The sequence below is a fragment of the Phycodurus eques genome, chromosome 21, assembly GCF_024500275.1.
Source record: "Phycodurus eques isolate BA_2022a chromosome 21, UOR_Pequ_1.1, whole genome shotgun sequence".
NCBI classification, from domain to species: Eukaryota; Metazoa; Chordata; class Actinopteri; order Syngnathiformes; family Syngnathidae; genus Phycodurus; species Phycodurus eques.
In genome coordinates, this window is record NC_084545.1 from 12,832,633 (window position 1) to 12,854,324 (window position 21,692).

Here is a 21,692-nt window from a genome sequence, read left to right on the forward strand (position 1 = left end):
CACTCCCAACTTTGTACTCTCACGCATAGAATAATTGTTTAAACTTTGGTCGTGGCAGATGGGTTGCTTATTGTTCAATAAAACATTTCGTACTGTTTGATTTCAAATCACGAACAGCTTTCGAAATCATGCAGTGGACCTGTCAAAGTGAGAATGGGGACACAGACACCAAGGCATACATTTGGAATATTTCTACAGAGTTTCCAAGATATAAAATATAGATAGATATTTTATCTTCTGTTAAAAAACATCAGCGGCACGTCCACAAGTTCAGGCGTTTGCAGTTCCTCTCAACGCCAGTGGGTGGAGGCTCACGCGCATCGGTGGATATTAACCACCATTTGGTGAATAAGGGGTCTTTTGAAGACAGTAATCAAGATTAGACGGGAGGCTGCTAATTAGGTAAAGGTCCACTTGACGTGCACCAGGCCCTGTCCTAGTCGTCGTCTCACAGCAGGGCAGCGTGGAGGAGTGGGGGTCTCAGGTGGTCGCGAGTCTCTGTGACGCCTCAAAGTTGCGGTGTGCATGTCCGCCACAACTAGTAACACACAATGTCCTATTTCCCTTTTCGTATGCCTATTCTTCTTTCTTTCACCATTATTACCCTTAGTGCTATTTTCTTTTTGTAGTTACACCCCTCTGTGTGTTTCCCATTAGAGCTCTCATAGATTTCATTAAATATTCTATAAAATTCCACTCCATGTTGTGTTGTGAGTTTAATAATGAAACCTCTGTGATCTAGAATTCGTATTTGCCAAATGCAGCAACCTTCAGATTATGAGACTGATAAGAGGTTTTTTGTCACTTTTTCCTAAATGTTACACGTATAAAAAGAGACGTGGTGCCCTGTATGAGACAAAAATAGTTTGATTGTGCCGTTAAAATGTAAATCGAACTAGCCCAGAAGTGAACGCAGGCGTTCACCTTTGACAAATGTATTCCTTAAATAAATTATATTTTATCCAATTGCCAATATACACTACACCAGTAACCTATTTAAATTAAGTCCAACTCATTCGGTGTATTATACTAGACAGACTAATACTTTTGGTCAACACTGTTGGGGGTGTTCTTCAGAGAGGTCCACAGACTCCACACAGTGGACAAATACCACCTCGCTGTCTGGTGATATTTAACTAACAGGCAGGGACACAAAGGGGATCAAACCACACGTCTGTGATCTATTCTTGAAATAAAGGCCGCTAATCCATGTACTCTAATAATTCTGTAGAACAACTTGATCAGTGCACCAGTGCTGAGCAAATGTTGACAATAGGAGGCAGATGAATTAGTATGCAGACATGAGAGTAAAACAATGAGAATATAGACCAGAATAATGATGAAAACCTTTTTTTTTTTTTTGGTTTAACCACAAAAGGTTCTGGCAACCCAACTCCCATTCACACCTTTGCGCAACTTAGTGTCTTCAATTAACCCACCGTACTAGTCTTTGGAAAGTGGGGGGAAGCCGGAGTACTTACTTACTTACTTACAGACTGTATATGCAAAAATAGTAAGATTTCTGAAGCATAATTTTCAATTTATCAATCAATTTTACATTGTGGCCATACGTAAGGAAACTGCAAGTTTAAGGGATGTAAATTAGAGAACTTTCATTCACTAAATGTGAGGTGGTGTGAGCCCAGTATAATAGCGAAATATTTTTAAAGATACTTTGGCAATATTTTTCATGCTCTATTTCTGATGTATTGCTCCCATTCCAATCTCTGTTGCGGAAAATGCAAAACATTATTTACAAATCAAACATCGATTACTTTACAAACGTTTATTTATTTATTTATTTTGGGGTGACATTTTTGAAACATTTTAATGGCGGATTTAAAGGCTAAGTGCCATTATTAAAGAAAATGAAGGCCTTTGGAAAATCCAATTTGAGACTTTTGAAGAACACAGACAAACTGCACCTAAACTTTTGTGGAAATAGTTAATTTCACCAAACAAGCATTTGATTCGACAAGGAAATAATTACTAGCTTGAGGGCCTGTTAAAAAGAAGTGTCCTTATGTCAAGATGAAGAATGACATTGGTACTGTAGCACAATAGCTGACTAACAAAGGGTTAAGAAAAGTCTGCAAAGCTATCTGAAAATGTCTTATACATGCAATAGAAATTGGAAAACAATCAAATGGAGACTCATACCAAGCTTACCTGAACAGGTAGTCTCTGTCTCTGTAGCGACAACCAAAAAACAACCAGGTCTCACCGAAAACTGCATCAGGATTCTGCTGCCTCTCCTTTTCTCTGAAAGTCAAATAGGGACAGTTATCAGTCAATCTTTATTCACAGAGAGAGGAGCAGATGGACGAGCGTGAGGCCATTCTCGCAACAGAGGTTAAAGAAGAGTCGTGACTCTGTTAAGCAACATCTGCAGTGACAGCAATTGCCTAATGCGCAGAAACGACTGTTGCAAGGACGTTGCGTGTATGACTTACAGAGGGTTACATTCTATCACTATAAACACGGTGAGAACATTAAATATCATACTGTGTGTGTCCAACAGTGATTGAGGGCACAAAAAGTGCAACTTTCGGGCATTCTTGCTGAGGCTGTGGAGTCTGGAAAAGAATTCTGAGCAGTTGGAGGCAAGAGAGCGATACAAAGCAGCTCTGCTGATATTCCCACACCCCCATTCCACACCTGGTAAAGAGGGGACACCTACAGTATCTCTGAGATTTCAATTTAAAAAATAATAATAATAATAATAATGAAAGAAAAAAACTGAAGAGCAAAGTTGACCCCCTCAACCTCTCATGATGCTATGAGTCAGCAGAATCACAAAAGCACTATCTGCTCCTGCCATCTGCAAGGATGCAGGTCAGGTGAATGGCGAGAGCGGCCACCAATGGAGGCCTAAAGTGGAATACGTTACAAAGAACGACATTCTGACCATGTCCTACTTTTGACACTATGAGTTCTATAGGGCAGCGTTTTTCCAAACTTGATCAGGCAGATATTTGAGCCGATTAAAATAATCACCTCATGAAAAAAGACCTGTCTACAAACACAGTGTGTGTAAAGCTAATACGTCCATTTACAGTATTGTTTTTTTTTCCCAGCTACAAGAGAATCCATGCAGTTTCAAAGTTAAATCAAGTGTTTGATTAGAAACAAAACACAAGGATGAAATAGATTGTGTACCAGTCATCACTGTATGTTCAACAATGAATGTATGATATGTAAAAGTCCTCTTCACAGACAACATCAACTTTTATGATACAATCAACATACTGCTAAATGCATGCTTTGAAAATACTATAAGAGTAAATATGGGATAACAATCTACTTTTATTCTAACAGTCTTCTTCCACATAAACAGCCTGTTTCATAAATTAAGTACAATATTGTCTGATACTGTATATCACGCACGACCTTCAGTTTCATTTTTTATTCATTCTAGTTATTTATTATAGTCATATATTTGTGGATTTTGGTTGTACAGTATACAGTACAACCATTCGCACTTACATTCACACCTACGGGAAATTTAGATTGTTCAATTAACCTACCATGCATGTTTTTGGGATGTGGGAGGAAACCGGAGTGCCTGGAGAAAACCCACCCAGGCACAAGGAGAAGATGCAAACTCCACACAGGTGGGGCCTAGGATTGAACCCCGGACCTCAGAACTGTGAGGCAGACGCTCAAACCAGTCGTCCACTGTGCCGCCCACAGCTAATTCAGTTTCAACAATATCCACAAAAGGCTTCATTCACAAGGCTGCATGGAAATTTGAATGACTGAGAACCACGTGGAGTAACATTTGTAGAAATTGTTCATCTTGCAGTGTTTTGAAAAGTCAATTTTAAACATCAGAAGAAGAAAAAACACGAGCATTTGAACGAGCTTGTGTGCGCGTCCACCATCACATCTGACGTATTATGCTTGTGGGTGTATGAAGCAGTGAACAGCATTCTAATGTCAAACTGCACATTGTGCAAAAAGGTCATACAATCATCCCAATTTTAAGTCCACTGTCCACTCTCACCGGACTGTTCAGAAGGACAAAAAGTAAAAATACATTTTTGCGTTCACATTTTGTGCAGCATTCAGGTGAGTCGATTTCTCCCCAGACAGCATGATGAAATGTGCGAAGAGGAGACAGGCAGGAAAAGCGAAGGAGCTGTCTATCAAGCATGCCAATGTCAGAATCCGAGAAAGTCGGAAGCAGAATCCCTCTCCCCCTCAGGTTCACCGTCATGTGGTGAGAAACTTCAAAGTATAACTTCCACCACAATATTGATTTCCATAAACTTCATTGTTGCTGAATATGCAGTGACTCAAACTATAACCTATAAGTGACTCAAGTATAACCTCAAAGGATTCTCAGCTCTTCAAGTACCAGTACTACTATCATGACCAGAATTGAAATACAATAGTGGAGTAAGCCAAAGTGTTCATCAAAGAAAAGGTTTTATTCTGAAAAAGAATATTTAATATTATTGTAAGACATTGTAACATTATGCATGTTCAACATTACCACTGCGATAAATATATGAAAATAAAAAAACTGTACTTGACATACATGGATAGCACATAAGTCAAATAAAAAATTTACAGAAATGTTTAAAAACAAACAGTTCTTGCAAATGTGTTGAACTGAAATACAACTGAACTCTACATGAAAAATGTACTTTACATGAAAAGGAAGCATGTATTTTACTGGAATTTAAAAGAAAGTTCAAGCCACTTTGAGATGATGCACAAAGATTTTTTTTTTTAAAAAGCACAAGACTTGAAAACGCTATCCAATTGCTTTAAGAGCTAGACAGAACAGATATTATTCATAATACTGTCACAGTCAATTTCCTCTGTGAGCATTTTCCACTTATGTCACATTTAAAATGAAGCAAGAAGCAATTTTCAGCAGAAGGATGATCAAATGATAAAGAAAAGAGAGAAGCTTTTAATTTTTGTGTCCCTCGTGGGATTTGGGAATAAAGCCGTCTGGCTGTAGTTCCAATCTCTTCCTTTTGCATCCTGGGCAAGATTGTTCTGATCCACAACCAGCCCCAAGTAAACTCATTTTAGTGCGCTCGTCTCCACTCACCGCCTGCCCTGAAGGGATCAATACCAGTATGAAACAACCTGGGCTCCATTCTGAGCAGGCCACACCGGCGCCTTTCCCTGAATACAAATTATATCACCGCATCTGCACACTCAACAGCGGCGGCGTGCAACACGATCCCATGAGATCATCAGCAATTGGAGCACACCATTTGGTCGGGACCAGAAGCGCTCCATTTAGTGAGGGCGGGCCGAGGGTTAAGAGTTGGTAAACATCTTAATTATCGTGTTACGTTTCATTAGGTCACTGATGGTGTAGTGGTTCACTCGGCTGACTTCTATGCAGGCAGCGTGGGTTCCGCTCGCATTCTTCGACAGTGTGAATCTGAATGCTTGTCTATATCTACATGGGATCTGTATGTGACTGGCGACCATTTTAAGGTGTACAGTAGTCCACCTTCTGCCCAGAGGGGGGCGGGGGGGTTGGTTGGGAGAAAATAAAGAATCATTTAATTATTATTTTTTTCATGGCATGGGAGAATCTCTAAATTCTCATTTCCAACACCACGGACGTATTGAGCAGAAAATTGTTGCATGGAGGAGTTCTGCGTGAATTTAGCGCAATTATCCATGGTTGATATCATAGTCTTCTTTATACGGCAAATTAGCTTATGGCACTGAATCAACAGCACCTGTGCTGGTTGCAGGCAAGTACCGCACTTCATTTTGTCTCAATCCAGTCAAACTGCCATTAATTCACAATCAGTTCCGAAATCAAATCAAATCAATTCATGAAATTAATTGAGGACTATGCTTATCACAAATGCAAAATTACACACTGGTCAATACTACAGGAGTATCAAAGCAAAAACTAATCCATTGATTTATCCAAATGTGCAACAACAGTATTTAACCCGTGCCTTCTTTCTACAAAGTACAACATCGATAGTAGTTTTGTATAGTTCTGTTAACTAACAAACACAGAAAGACAAAATAAAATACCTCCCTGAGAGTGTCAACATGGAGCTTTAGCGCTATAAAAACCACAAATTTAATTATGTAATAATTTATCTCTTGTATAGGATTTTACTGGATTGTCCAGGTGTACCTGAAGCTTTGGCGAGTTGACAAGCTTGTCAAGTTTAGCCTCTGACATCAATTATCTCGTTAAAGTCATGAGGGATTTGACAGATGACAGCTCAGTGTTATATTTATTTATTTCCCGTCACTGCTGCGAACAAAACAAGCAGACATCGCATTTTGCATCAAATCTTGTGCAGAGATCAATGCCAGACAACAGGCTGGGGAGCTTGTTTTAAAAAATAAATAAATAAAATAAAAAAATGTGCCACCACTTAGTGAGCCTGTGACCTTTTAAAGAGACTTCTTCCATGAGCAATCTGAATTCAAAGATTTATTTTTGCAAACAAGCATCGATTAGCATCAGAAGTAGAGATGGAAGGGTCTCAGCATGATTGTACTGCAAACAGGATGTTTTGTCAGGCCCAGAGGCAGATACGGCACCCCTGTTGACAAACTGGTGATTGTTATCTCAGAGGAGGTGTCAATCGGCGAGGTCGTATCAGGAACAATGCTGCTTCACCCCAGGATAGGTTTACACAACCGGCCTGCACTCCATGGAGAAAGCAGGATGAGATGCAAACAAGGATATGGGAGCGTGTGATCAGACAGGAGGCGTGCTGAATTCTGTACATGTGAATTGTAGCTCCAACAGTGAAGGAAAACAAACAAAACCTATGAACCGTAACGAACGCACTGTGAGAAAGCATTTGCTATGCGGTTTCAGTGTCGATATTTATAAATCAAAACCTTGAGTAATGATTTGAATATTGCTGTTGGTCTAACAAACAGATTTGCATGGATAACATGTTAAAATGGTAATTTTGATATTTCAAATTGTTTTGCAACGTTGACATATCATGTTTCGTTCCTCTGCTCCATGTAGCTCATGAATAAGAGGTGGCTGCCAAATATTAACATAATAGAGGTTGATTGTTAAAATGATGTGGCATTAAATCAATCTCAGGTTTGCTTGCTACGGCTTGATGCATAAGAGACCTAACTGAATTCATTGCCCACTTAGTTTTCTGCCTAAACAAGCTGCTTTAGGAATCAAAATAGGAAGTCATCAGGAAGACAAACACAAGTTGTAAGGTTGCTGAAAATATTGCAATGCCGATACTTCATAAGCACAACAACGGAGGAGTGGGCAGTGGCTGGCAAAGTCAGAAAGCCAATACATTTGCATTGCAACTTCAGTGCCAGCTGCTGGACTTGACCTGTGCAAAGTAAGCCCGTTTCAAGCCAGATGCAAAGTCAGTCGACTCATTTTTTTATTTCAGGGTCTACAGCAGGCAAAAAAAGATTGGCAGCTCCTGACTGGTCGTACAAATGTCTAATGAAATTCTGGCGTGTCAGAAATTTGGTTACCCCGACGGTGATCTCATACATTTGAAACTGAGTCATGACTGGATTTGACAATGTCCGAGTCTCATTGTGCCTGCGTAATGTGGGTGAACAACCAGCTGAAGTCGTGTTACGAAAGGAGCGGTGTCTATTTGCGCGTTTAAAACTAACACTTGAAATTGTGTGTGTATGACCGGTTTTACTGACTGTGAAGTCATGTTGACATAATCATATTTCTCAACAAGAATTAGCAGGATGGTATTCCAAAAACTAGCTTGCGCATTTAAATTTTAAGTCATTTAAGTCTGAGCCTTGGGCTCTGCAGTCTGTCTGTATCGTCGCTCTGCTTTTGTTTTCTTTGCGGAACCAGCTATATTTTGTTTTAGCTTGTTATTGTTTGTGTCATTATTTAGTTTTAGAACAGAAAAAAATAACAATGGGCAAAAAATAGAAGTAGTAACTGACATTGTAAAAAAAAAAAAACTTTAAAAATAACAATTGATCGATTAAATTTAACAATCATTGATCAAGGGCATTTCTTTAAATGCCCATCCCTTAAAATGACGTCACATTTCCACTGATCTGCTGCAAGCATTCAACCAGAGTCACCTGCACTCACTGTCAACGCACTCCACCCTCCAAAGCAGGTCGGCTGTCCAGGGGGTTTAGAGACAATTGGAGCTGACTGGGGCACAACCTCATCTGCGCAAAGTCACCCACGACTTAAATGTGTCAGTCACACTAAAAAAGGTTTGCTCTGCTTCCTGACAAGTCCGGGCAGACATGAGCTCGGTTCAACGCACAGCTATCAGCTTGGGTAAGAGAAGCTTCAGACAGTCACATTAACTCCTTATGACAGGTCATTTTGCAAACGTGGCCTACCCATCATTTCAGAACCTTACCAAATTTTAGAGTGTGACTTTCAAATATTACTGATACCTATAAAGGTTTAGTTAAACAATTTGCAAGAAACCGCTCATAGGAAACATCCTCACACCAGCAATTGCAAGCAATTATTTACTCCATGGTTATCACAATTACACATTTAAATCGATATGCATCTATGTGCTACTGCGAATCTTGGCTGCTCGTTACACACCAAATCATTTGCAGTTTGTGTAAATGTGTACTGTACATTGTGAAGAACCATATTTATTCCAAATGAGACGACTAAAACAATCTCTGGCATGACTGCAGCACTCGCCGTTTAGCTTTCTTATGAGATTATTATGAGATTATCCTGATGAGATGAAATGACATCAACGTTTATGAAGCTTGAGAAAGGCCTCATTCAACTATCAGGGCAGATGACTCGAAAATGTGCAGTGATGACACACCCGAAACATTGCATGGACATTTGTGAGTATCTATGACCAGGTCTAGAAAGGTCAGCGCAAAACTAGCATAAAACAGACAAGAATGCATGAAAATACATTTGCTCACCTTTGCTGCAGGAAGCCAATGAAGGGCGCGACACCCGTGCCAGGTCCGACCATTACGAGAGGCACTGACGTGTCAGGTGGAGGTCGAAAAGAGCAATTGGGTCTCAAACTCACATGGATCTGAAGTGTGAGGGTCACAGAACATTAGTGTGCATTCTAAATAATGGAAGTAATTAGAACACTGCTGAGGAGCCACTGTGGGCCACCCAATCTATTAATTGATCCACTTAACATTCTAAGACAGGCTAATGAGAAAACGTATGCACTCTAACTAAAAATCCACAGGGTGTGATAGAGAGGATTTAGTTGATTTAATTCAAATTTCATTTGATTTTAATTGACCCCGCACAACAGGCCTAAACCCAAGTAATCAGTGGAGTCTCAAACAAGAAAACCCAAATGGGGTATCAATTGCATTCAAAGAGCACGGACTTCCACCAAGGCAAAATTCCTCCACTGCCATCACTTTGTTTTTATTCTCTTTGGGCCATATTCTCCCATTTGCGTAAGAGGGCTCGCAGCTGCATGCTTTTCGGGCTGCGCACCCTCACATCGACTTAAGTTTGTCATTTACGCACCATCATGACAGATACATGCTATGGGTAGAGCATTGCTTAAAATGTGGAAGTTCTTTTTCAAATCTGGCATTGCACGTAAGCTCCCGTCGACTAAAGCGCTTCAGAGACTGTAGTAAGCCAAGTAACCCTCCAAGGTTAAACGTCATATTGCTCTTGGAGTCAACTGACTGAAGTCTGTCAAATAAGTCTATGTGAAACAGCTCTGTGGTGGGAAAAAGGTTGGGGACCACTGATTGAAACCATGGTAGACATAGCTTTTTTATTGATAGCCCTCCTAACAAGCATTGAGTCATAAGCATAGTATTCTAGTTAAATTACTTTTATCGAATTGATTTCGGCGGGCGGCACGGTGGATGACTGGTTACAGCGTCAGCCTCACAGTTCTGTCAATGTCCGAACAAATAAAATATTTTTCGTATTAAATTTGAATTAGCGGCAAACAGAATATGATTTTTAACATTTTCACCCATCAAAAACGTTTGTCATGACATAGTCTGAAGATTTTGATATAAACACGTGCAGTTAACAACATACTGTAATCTCCGGATGAAGGTAGTAACTAAAACAGGCCTAAAATGTTAAAGAAAACAAATTTGAAATCTGCAAATAAATGGTGATTGTTTGCTACATGATTTTGGTTGTTGTTAATGGCTGCTCTTCACCCACCTTTCTGCTGCTTTTTTTAAGGGAGTGTGAAATCTCATGAACATTTTTTTAGATTTAGTTTAGAAGCATGCACACTATTATTTCAGCTCTCCCTTTATCTTGTGTACACACCTGCGGTAGGGCCATGCGACACAGCGATTCAGCCTCCCCTGGGAGAACCAGGGCAGGGTTGACGAGGTCAACGAGCCAACCAGTACACAAGCCTCGCCTCCCCACAGGACGACCTGAGCATACCGGGAACTCGACAACACTTAGGACAAAATTCAGCTTGCCTGGGTGCTGAAGGCAGGAGCTGCGAGACGACAGACAAAAATGTTAGAAGCAAATAGTACTGAGAGCATGCGTGCATGCATGGAATTACAGGCAGACAATGATGAGAGGGAGATGTATAGAAAAAGAGAAGAGGAAAAGATAGAGAACACAGTGGTACAGAAAAACATGATGGAAACCATACAGACAAAAAAAAAAAAAAAAACTTTCAAAAAAAAACCCATTTGGACAGCATCTGATCAAAGTACCAGAGATGAAAAGGCTGTAAAAGTGATGGGAGAAAAAAAGATGTGGCAGTGACAATGAGGAGGGTGCTACATCTACAGTATATGTCTGCTGAGGCTGTCCAAACTTTTTTCCATCAAGGGCCGCATACAGAAAATGTGAAGTATTCAGGATCTCTTTTTATATGCCGTAAGTCACCTTTTCTTTAATAAATAATAATGTTACAACCTATTCGATGTGTAATCAAGACATGCTGAGCATCCATGCATTCATTTTCTCCAGCTTATCCTGTTTAAAGTCCCAGGAAAGCTGAAGTCTATCCAGGGTGACTGTGTGTCAAAGACTACAGCCTGCATTTACACAAAAGTCAGCCGGGGTATAGAAGATGGATGGAAAAATTACAACTCATCTTTGTGTTACAGGTGAATAAACAAAGAGCTATTAATATTAAAAACAGAAATCTTTTTTTCCTGTAAATTTTTACTATTTATTCAAAGAAGCCAGCCCCCAAATAACACCCTTGTTCTAGTCATCCGTTTTCTATAGTACTTGTCCACATCAGGGTCATCATGTGTGAGCTGGAGTCTATCCCAGGTGACTTTGGACAAGTGGACTGTACTTGTCACCGCCAACTGCAGGGCACATTTAGACAAACAACCATTCACACTGCTTCTAGATTCACAAAAATTGAATCTAAAGGTGAAAAAAATTTACATCCTCCCTGGGGGGCCCTCACACTCATCCATCCTTTCTTTCCTCCTTCCTGTTTGCCGCTGGAAAGCTCTATTGACTCCAGCATCAATAATGCAAGCCTCTAATATCTCGAGTCTGCACAAGCTGATAAACTACAGTCGCCATCTTACTCTGAGCAGTCTCTCTCTCAATCACTCTCTCGCATGTGCTCTTTTCACAATCAAGGAAGCAGCAAAGAGAGGAGGAGAGACGCTGAGAAGTTTTGACCTTGTCTTAGATGCTCATGGCCCTTGTGAGCGTTAAAGCAGACCCTAATAGGTACTAGCTTAACAGGAAGCGTGAATCGATGACTGGCTAAGTGAGGCAAAAAGATGGAACACTGATTTTTAAAAAGTCTTGCAGAAGTCAATTTGTTTGGCTCGAAGTTTCACCCATCACGGAGTTCATTAGGGAGTCACATCTACGCACTGAAGTGCACTTAACATGGACTACAGAGTAGGCAGGTGGGAAGAGGTGACCAAAAGTCTCTTTCTTTCTTTTCATTTCTTTTCCTTTCTTAGTCTTTCTTACGCATGAACATTATAATACACCTACCAGCCCACTTTACCTAAAGAAAAATTTGATTATTGTAAATGTAGCAAGGCACATATAAACAAACAACCATTTACACTCACATTCACACGTATGGGAAATTTAGAGTCTTCAATGAAGCTACCATGCATGTTTTTGGGATGTGGGGGGAAATCAGAGTACCCAGTGAAAACCCACACACACAAAAAAACGTGTCAGTGTCTCAGTGTAATTGCTATATGCAAACACTGCGAATAATCACTGTCAAAACACATTCAGGATTCTTTTCCTTTCAGTTTATCTATTGCTATAATGAAACAATTTTCAGCCGTTGTTGTGCAGAGAGGAAATGAGAGCAGGTATGAGGAATATTAAGGTAGGCATAAGAAAGACATTCATCATTGTGAGGCCATGTTAATGCTAACAAATGATGGCGTAGCTGTGGAAAGCATGCTCTTTTCAGTCTCCATACCTGGCAGCTGAATAAGGCCTTGGCTGCAGCTTGGGGAGATGCTCTAAAAAATGAAAAATAAACAAGCAAAGCTGTCAATCATCCTGTTATCTTGCAAATATATTATCAACCATGATGGATGGATGGAAAGTCATCGTGATCTAAACCATAGTCTACTTTCAGTAACTCTCACCCAAGTTTCAGTCTTTTTCCGAAGATATACTGCTGCTACATTTATTAAATTACAAAGTCAGGCCGCTCAAATCTCAAGCGTCCAGATGTGAAGCCAGTGGGAAACAGATGGACGAACCTTATTGCAGAGTCAGCCATGAAGGTGCCCCCTTTTTGGTAACAAGCAATGCGCACTGCATTAGCAAGGGTGGGTCGCTTAATTGAGAAAACATAGGAGCAGCGCTTCCCCCTGGAGCAACAGGACATGCCACTGCTGCACCGCCACCGATTTGATGTGCGCAAAATGAAGTTGGATCACTTGGAACTTGGATGTGAAAAATGAACTCGAAAGAGTGATGCCAAAGCAGCTGAGGCCCCGCAAAAACACATTATTCAGCTAAATCGCTTGGAAAGATCAACAGTCATTCATCCCTTAACTTACCGTACCGCTTTTCCTCACTAGGGTTGTGGTTATTTTACACATTTCTACTATAAAATATATTGGAAAAAACAATAATCATGTTCTCATTAGAGTTGTTGGAAAATAAACTTCAAAATTTCAATTTTTACAATGCGGAGCCTAATTCGTCAAAACTTGTGCAAGCTACTGTACTCATTTTAGCAATATACATTAAATAAAATTTCCACAATAAGATTCATGCATTATTTATTGTAAAATTAAGATTTTTTTTTATCATCCCACATTAAGTAGCAATTACTTTATTTTCAGTAATCACCCAGTCTTTAAAATAAACTTTTAAAAAAGGAATTCAAAAGACAGAAGGTTTTTGGCGATATTTAAAAATGCATTTTATCTTGTCATGTAGTACTGCACATGTTGCTTTCATTTTGAAGGTCAAGTGTGCCGGTGAGGCTCTGATGTTCTTAATTCAGTGGCAATTTAATTTCACATGCAGCACCCAGATTACAGGCTCATCTCCCTTTGTTATGATCAATAAGATTGTATTGAAAGATGAAACCCTTGGGGACTCAATTACAAATCTTTACGGAAGGCTCCACCTTGGAAAAAAGCATTTTCACCATTTCTTTGAAAAGGCAGCAATAATCAGCAGACCTTTTCAAACTGATTGTCTAACACCTCAAAAAGTATCTTATGAAGACATACACCTTATTCCCGCTTGAGACTTTAAAATCTATACTTTAAAAAGTTTGAAACGTCATCTGTTTATACAGTACAGGGAAATGCTTGGTCACCAGAAATCTTCATTTTTGTGCCATTATCTTCGAGACTCTTAATCTTTTCCATCTTTCTGTTCAATTTATATGCAAAAGGTTCAAATGAGATACAGAAATATGTTCAAATATTTATGTATGAATAGTTCCCTGGCCTGCAGATGAATTGGAAGGTTGTTACACATTTTTTTTTTAAATGTCCTTACTTTTTATTCTAGTACTCACTTTTATGATGAATTCACACATGATTTTTAGTTCATTTTGGAGGAACGGCCTTGCAAGTTCACCATCACTGACTTTCACATAACATATTTTTAAATGTTTTTTTTGTCATATTGTAGATAAATACCAAGCCAGCAGTGAGTGGCAGTGAACAAAGAAAGAAATGTCATTCAAAATGTTCATGCTTTTGTGACTGAGGAAAAAGTCCAAGCCTGCATGGTTACAGATGGGAAAGGAAAAAAAAAATCCTCCCCAACCTGGTAAACTACCTTTCAGCGCTGCTATAAATTATATTGAAAAAGATGCTTACGGACAGCACTCTGCTACGACCTTTTCACATATAGGGGGGAAAAAATAGGATGATATAATAAGAGAAAGGAAGAACTGTATCTGTAGTCTCATGTGCTCTCGGAGGCTCTTCTCATTATTTATAGTTGCTGTCAAACCATATATAAGTACAAACCCTGATCTTGCAGTCTAATGAACACCGAGGAGTGCATAAACGCAGTGCCCTTGGTGCGCTGAGTCAGGCTTCGCTATTAACCTCTGCTCCAAGATCACCTCTGCACTTGTGCAAACCCCGGTCCCTCTGCTCAACCCACCAACACATCTGTTGCTCAGAAGCCTCCAAATCCACACATAACGATGGCTGATTTCTGCATAGGTTTACTGCTAGAGGAGGGGGGGAAAGGGCGCTATGAAGGCCAAATATAACTGACATCAGTGTAAAAGGGCAGGAGCTGTGACACAGCTGTTTTAGAGGACAACTTGGATGCAAAGCTGTCGCCAACTCAGTGTGACAAACGCAAGACAGCATGAATGGAAGCAACATTTATCAAATAATATAATATCAATATTAACATCACGGGAAAATGACAAAAATTACTTGATTTGCAGAATAAAAACTGGGACACAACACAAGGAAATGAATGGTGCCCGACTTAGAAGACCATCAGTTGTATGCCATCTGTGTAAAGTTTTTGCTGTCAAAAAAATAATAATAATACCCGCCTCTATAAAGCTTGCTTTACTGGGGCAACAACTCCCCTCTCTGGATGGAAATTGCATTGCTCTTGACACACTTAAAAAAGAAGTGAGACTAACTAGGAACTGCAATTTTCTCAAAAATGGTTCGTAAATAAATTAAATAAATTGAAATACTGAAAATTTACTCTGTAATGATAGTCTGGGAAATCTCAGCCACATAAATGAATTCATGGGGGGGAGGAGGGGGCATCAAACATTCTTCCTCCAAATGTTTCATTGCTGTTTGTTTTGTTTTTTTTACTTAGTAGATTTAAAAATGCATTTCCATTAGTTTCGCAATGAGAAGGGCATTATTGCTAATGAAGGAATAAGGTGAAAATGCAGGAGGTGACTCTTAATTGAGTTGTACAATTTGGCGCTGATCTATAGTCAGATTATACAGCATTAGTAAAGTTCTGCGCTCTGGTGAGTTCTCTTACCATTATTCTAGTAATGAAGTGAGGTTACATCTCGAAACATCATCAATCTGAATGAAGTATAAATCAGGTGGAAAAATTCCAATGCCGCTAACAGGTTTTGCAGTTATAATTTGTCATAGTAATTTTCATAATTTCAGAATAATTTTTCATTTTTTCTTGACTTTCAGCAAGTAATTACAGGGTTATTTTAAGCCTACATAATTAATACGGAGCTAGAAAAAAAAATGACTCAACCACTCAAGCCTTGAAATGTTGGTGCCAGGTCAAGACCAATCATGAAGAAAAATGAAAATAATCTGACCTACTAAGAGGCTGAGGGGAGGCAGGGAGGATGGGAAGGTGGCGAGAAGCTCCAAAACACTGAGGCTTGACTCTCTCACAAACTGGTTGTAGTCAGCGGCGCCTTGTTTGCTACAAAGCTCCTGCAGTCTCCTCCTCTGCACGCTGTCTGCTGTATGCTCAGCCAGTGCTCGCAAGAAGGCCTGACAAGGAAAGAAACATGGCTGAAAGAAACATGTTGCTGTTCACGACATCTCTTTTAATTAATGTAATGAATGCTCTGTAACACTGTTAATGATTAGTATGCTAGATAATGATATGGTGTTAATGAGACTTTACAGCTCTTGTTTCTGTCGCTTAATATTGGTCAGATTATATGCAAATTAAAAAGGAGTCATGGAGAAATACTAAAATGCAAACTTGTAGTATGGATGTACTTTGGTGTGCAACATTTATTTTGACACAGCAGTGCCATGACTAAGTTTCATGTAATGTTTCAGTGATTTTCATAAAGTGATTTAAAAAAAAAACAGCATTAAATGTTAAACTGTGGCATCTCTAGAGCTCCTTAATAAAAATATTTTGACATGTGTCCGATATTATAGCAAGGTTAAACACTACTAAATGGGTGCTCTCTTTTTTCACTATGAAGAGTAAAAAATATAAGCCTGAAGAAGCTTTATTAAAACACCTTAAGACCCTGCTTTACACGGATGGAGGTAGGAAAATAAAACTGCAGATTTATGGTGGTACCTGAAGATTTATGGTGCGATTGGAGTGTGTAAAGTCATTCAAATTTAAAAGTCTGCACGTAAACCCTGCATTAATAATAATTTTACTAAATGTTAATAGCAGGTATTTCTCATATCTTTCTGGCAAAAGATTCCGTTTTTTAATCACAGCAGAATACACGTCACTAAATATCCCTCTCTCCAAAATGCTGTAAACTGTTGTAAATTTCAGAATTATATTATTTAACCATAAAACCACATGCTGTAATTTCAGATGTAATCCTATTCTTTGAAGAAAGCAGAGCATCCCTAGGAAACTAAATACTTTTCATCTGGTCTAAGACACTTTTCTCGGTGCTTTTCCATGAAATATACAGTACTTATCTACCCGAGCTTGAGAATGTTTTTTTTTTCAAAGTGAACTAACTGAATTATAACGTTTGTACATACCTTCTTTGGAACACTTCTTATCTCCAGACACCATGTGAGCAGGTACAATAAAGAAATGTTCTGAGGGATATAGGAGGGCACCTGAGCACCTGTAGCCCAGCAGGAAAGAAAAAAAAAAAACATTACATTACAGCTGGAAGAAATGAATGCCACAGGAGAAGCATATTTTGCTGCATGATCAACATGAAGAAGATCCTGCTAATTTCATAATCTCTTGCTCAAGACAGTGCTGCACAATGCATGCTACAAATAAGTGTCAGGTGCGTGCTGACCTTTTTTCTTTGTGTTTTTAAGTAAAGAAACTTGGACGTGATGATTCTTTTGATCCTCTAGGCCCACTCTTTCGAGTAATTGCTTGACCTCAGACGCTCTATTTGGGCAGAAAACATCAAACGAATCCCCTGGTTGATAGTTCAACAATGGGTAAGCCTTGTGAGGGAAAACACACATACTGTATTTACAAACCAACCATTTTTTTAAATGAACACAGAAGTCACAGAGGAAATTTTTAAAAAAGAAAGAACATCATGCCATAAATCTTACCGAGATGTCAACTTCAAGAAGGATGGCTGTCTTGACTGACTCGCCTGTTGTTAAACAAACTGCACGTGATATGGGAACCTCATTGAGAGTTTCACAGTTTAACGGTCCACAAATCTGAATGAAACAGGTGCTCATTTTTTTTTTTTAAAAGAAGAAAACATACAACAAAATACAAAAAAATATACAGGTATAAGAACTTTCAATTTAATTACAACAGGAAAAGGATCTAGGAGAGCCAAATCGTGACTTTTAACAAGCACCCTCACCTCATCCACAGTGTCTACTTCCTGAAGAGACACTTCTAGGAAAGGTGGAGGTAGAGCAGGAACATTAAGAGATGCATCTGACAGCGGAGACACAGAGTGTGATAGTGACGGTGCATTGGACATTCCAAGATTTATGTTTTCTGTCTCTTGTGGCCGTGTGGTTAAACTGACAACACCACCAGACGGTGATGCCGCCTGTGTGGCAGAAGCACATTTGGGATCAAAATCAGGGGACTGGTCGTCAGTGAGGCTTAGCAGGTTGAGTTGGACGTCTGGTATCAATGAATCTGGAATTGTCTTCTCAGAATCCTCTTTAATACTCGAATTAGAAATCATATTTGTTAACGCTGCTTTGACAGCTTTCCACAGACCTTCAAGCCAAGGGTCCACAACCACCTCCAACCTTGAGAAAACAGAAGTACAATGAAAGTGCATAAGTAAGTAATAATGCCTTAGGGGCTACCAGAGGACTGCAGGGAAGATGCAGCACCTTCAGAAAAAAATAATGAGCATTTTTTTTTTTTTAAACCTGCACAGATTACTTCAGATCTATTTTATTTGCTAAATGGATTGATTTGCATTTACTATAAGGAGAGAGGAGACTCCATAAAGTAGACAAATTAAGTTTACAAGGGCAAATAAAGACTGCATACAAAGACTGTATTATAAAAAGCAGCACTGTGCACAGTATTCATTAATTATTTAATTATCTGACTTAAAATTTCACAAAGGCCTTGCAATGCATGTTTATATTGTTGTTGTATATTTTATTACGAATACTTTTTAGTTAGTCCTTAAAATTTAAACAAGGTAGGCTATGTAATCAAATGTGAGGTTGAGTACTATAAGTACTATAATTAAAATGTGAGTTCTAGAGAGTTTTGAGATTCACCTCAATGCACAGTGTAGCAACAACTCCCATTATATAGCGTTGACCTCACCGTCCCAAACTTGGAAAACCCCAGTTTTAGGATGTTTTTATTTTCCTTTGCATAACTTACCCTACACCATCATCTGCATACCCTGTTGCATAGAATTTTTGGGCTCCGAGTTCCTGTAGACGCCGCTCAATTGTTTTGCCACATTTGCAAAAGTTTTCATAATTGGTGTCTCCTAAAGCTGGAGGAGACAGACGGACTAAATCAGAAATCATTACTGAATTTAAAGATTTACACAAAAGACACTGCATATCAAGGTTCATTGACCTAAAAGTGCATAGTGAAGGTGTTTATAGTGAACAGAGGAGAGGGTCTTCTTCTTGATGTGCTTGACAAATTGCAGGGCATTGTCTGGTGGCTCCCCATCTCCAGTAGTAGACACAATAAAGACCACTGGGGACTTCTCCTTCTCCAAATTGTACTGGAACCAGACATTTTAATGTAACAGTGATGAGTTCTTCCATCAAGCAGAAGCAAGCACATTGCAGATCACCGCATTTGATACATTATATGACATGTCACCAGCATGAACCAAGAAAATAAATCCATCCATCCATCCATTTTCAGTACCACTTCTCCTCACTAGGGTCACAGGCGTGGTGGAGCCTATCCCAGCTCGCCAGCCAATCGCAGGGCACGTATAAACAAACAACCATTCGCTCTCACATTCACACCGACGGGCAATTTAGAGTCTTCGATTAACCTACCATGCATGTTTTTGGGATGTGGGAAGAAACTGGAGTACCCGGAGAAAACCCACGCAGGCACAGGGAGAACATGGAAACTTCACACAGGCAAGGCCAGAGATTTGAACCTGGGTCCTCAGAACTGTGAGGCAGATGTGCTAACCAGTCCTACACCATGCAGCCCAAGAAAATAAATTCCACGTGAAATTGCTACCGGCGGCACGGTGGACGACTGGTTAGAGCGTCGGCCTCACAGTTCTGAGGAGCGGGGTTCAATCCCCGACCCCGCCTGTGTGGAGTTTGCATGTTCTCCCCGTGCCTGCGTGGGTTTTCTCCGCGCACTCCGGTTTCCTCTCACATCCCCAAAACATGCATTAATTGGACACTCTAAATTGCTCGTAGGTGTGAATGTGAGTGCGAAGCGAATGGTTGTTTGTTTGTATGTGCTCTGTGATTGGCTGGCAACCAGTTCAGGGTGCACCCCGCCTCCTGCCCGATGATAGCTGGGATAGGCTCCAGCAGGCCCGCGACCCTTGTGAGGAGAAGCGGCTCAGAAAATGGATGGGAGGATGAAATTGCTACCTTATCTTTCTGATTTAAGCAGCTGAGCTCTGCAAGTAGACCATGCTCCTCTGCCTCTTCAGCTATCCCCTCTGCTATGGACTGTGCTTGACCTTTTTGAGACCCATAGAGAACAACAATCCGAGGCTTGACTTCGCTGGGCATTCTGGAAGACAACACATGTTTTATGTTGAGTATGGCATAAATCCTAATGAAATGATGCAGCGAGGTAACATAGCTTGGTAAAATAGAGATCGTCCCAGTGAAATATTGTCAAATAAAGTTGAGTATGGTGCGTTCCTCTAAATTTACCTTCAAGAGATGAGCCTACACAAGGAAAGGCCGGCACGCCACAACTATCTCCTTACCCATTGGCATTTCTAGACCAAACCCTCCCACCTCTGCCCGACTGGCACATTTCTTAACGCCAACCACACAATACCAACACACTATTATCATTGCAAATCCTCATTTTCCTGCATTTAATCGTAGGTCACGCTTTGTGTTGTTAGATAGAAGTTAGTGAGTTGATGTTTTTTTTAGTCGGGAAACGATATAGGTGGTCAGAGACAACACCTCTGTTGTTTGAATTCAAATGAGAAAAGCTCGCTATTGTGTCATGTGTATGTGTTAATATTAAAGATGAGGTGCTATTGAATAGCTTACTGACAAGAAGCCTATTAACATTGTTACTCCTTTTAGGAGAGAGAGAGAGGAGCAAAGAGACCAGTTCAGATATTAGGATTCAAAGTATTCACAAAACTTCATGCAGTTTACATGCATTTCAAAAGTTAAAAAAAAAGAGTCCAAGGTTCATTTTGGGTCCTCACTAGGGGGCTGGTTTACCCCCATCTCCCAAAAGATGCATACTGATACTGTTACTATGCATGTAGAGGTGCTACTGTATCAAAACACATTGTCTTTCCCCCAGAAATTCGGGGTTACAATATATATATATATTTCAATCCGTTCCTCTTTTACTGTGGGTCAACAGACTTTCCCAAAAGGTGTTATGTTGACTTTTTTTGTTGTTGTTGTTATTGGAACGAAATTGCTTTACAATGTACAGAAAAGTGAAATGTATCTTTCCTGGAGATGGGGGGCGGGGGGGGGGGGTATCAGCACCCCTAAACATCTCAACCTAGAATGGCCCCTGTGACCTAAAGATGAAAAAGCTCAGAAAACGTAAACACTGCTTTACAGTACCCGGATGTTGCGTCATACTTGACAGCCCAAGTTACTTCACGTGGAATCAAGTACGGTACTACTTTATATCAAGGTTCTAAAACGGAAAATATTCATACATCGGAAGCCGCTCAAATACAATTGACACAATAGTATGTTAACTATTATAACTAGCTCAATACAAGTAATCATGTAATGTTTAAAAAAAATACGAAGGATACATTTCCCAAAAAATGCAGGGGGAATCGTTCAAACCAGCCGTCTCGCACCCTTTATTTTTACCCAGTGGTCTAATCACAGATATGACTAGGTAGATTCGACACATCCCTCTTTGAGCTGTGTGCTTACGATGACTAAGAGAGCAGGGTCAAAGTCGTCAGCGCATTCCATGTGTGTCGACGGCGAGAAAAGGATGCCCGCACATTGTGCTGAAAATGGTTGGACACAACGCCCTTCAATCACAAAAAAAAAGGAAACTAGGAATAATCGTTCACGGGTTAAACAAAAAAAAATGAGAGGATTTTTTTTTAAACAATAAATGTTCTGTATTGATAGCACACGCCTGGTGTTGACAAAAAAACGTAAACCTCGTGAAAAGCCATTGAGGAGAGAGTTTCGACATAATTTCAATGACCATGGCCATTGATGGAAAC

At 39.8% G+C, this 21,692-nt stretch overlaps 1 protein-coding gene across 6 annotated transcripts in view; it reads right to left on the reverse strand.

The window, feature by feature from the left end:
- mtrr (5-methyltetrahydrofolate-homocysteine methyltransferase reductase) overlaps positions 1-21,470 on the reverse strand; it is a 28,318-nt gene extending 6,848 nt beyond the window's left edge. Inside the window, exons 1-14 of one of the 6 annotated variants that reach the window (XM_061666708.1) lie at positions 21,261-21,325; positions 20,944-21,014; positions 19,876-20,020; positions 18,875-19,028; positions 18,671-18,788; positions 17,670-18,072; positions 17,404-17,517; positions 17,133-17,289; positions 16,861-16,949; positions 15,702-15,882; positions 12,369-12,411; positions 10,250-10,430; positions 8,896-9,014; positions 2,170-2,262 (exon numbers count right to left, since the gene is read on the reverse strand). In XM_061666708.1, the coding sequence (XP_061522692.1) occupies positions 2,170-2,262; positions 8,896-9,014; positions 10,250-10,430; positions 12,369-12,411; positions 15,702-15,882; positions 16,861-16,949; positions 17,133-17,289; positions 17,404-17,517; positions 17,670-18,072; positions 18,671-18,788; positions 18,875-19,028; positions 19,876-20,019 (1,796 nt within the window). In that variant the 5' untranslated portion in view covers position 20,020; positions 20,944-21,014; positions 21,261-21,325. The other 5 variants (XM_061666710.1, XM_061666704.1, XM_061666707.1 and 2 more) reach the window with 5 other exon arrangements.
- Between the last annotated feature and the right edge of the window lie 222 nt (positions 21,471-21,692).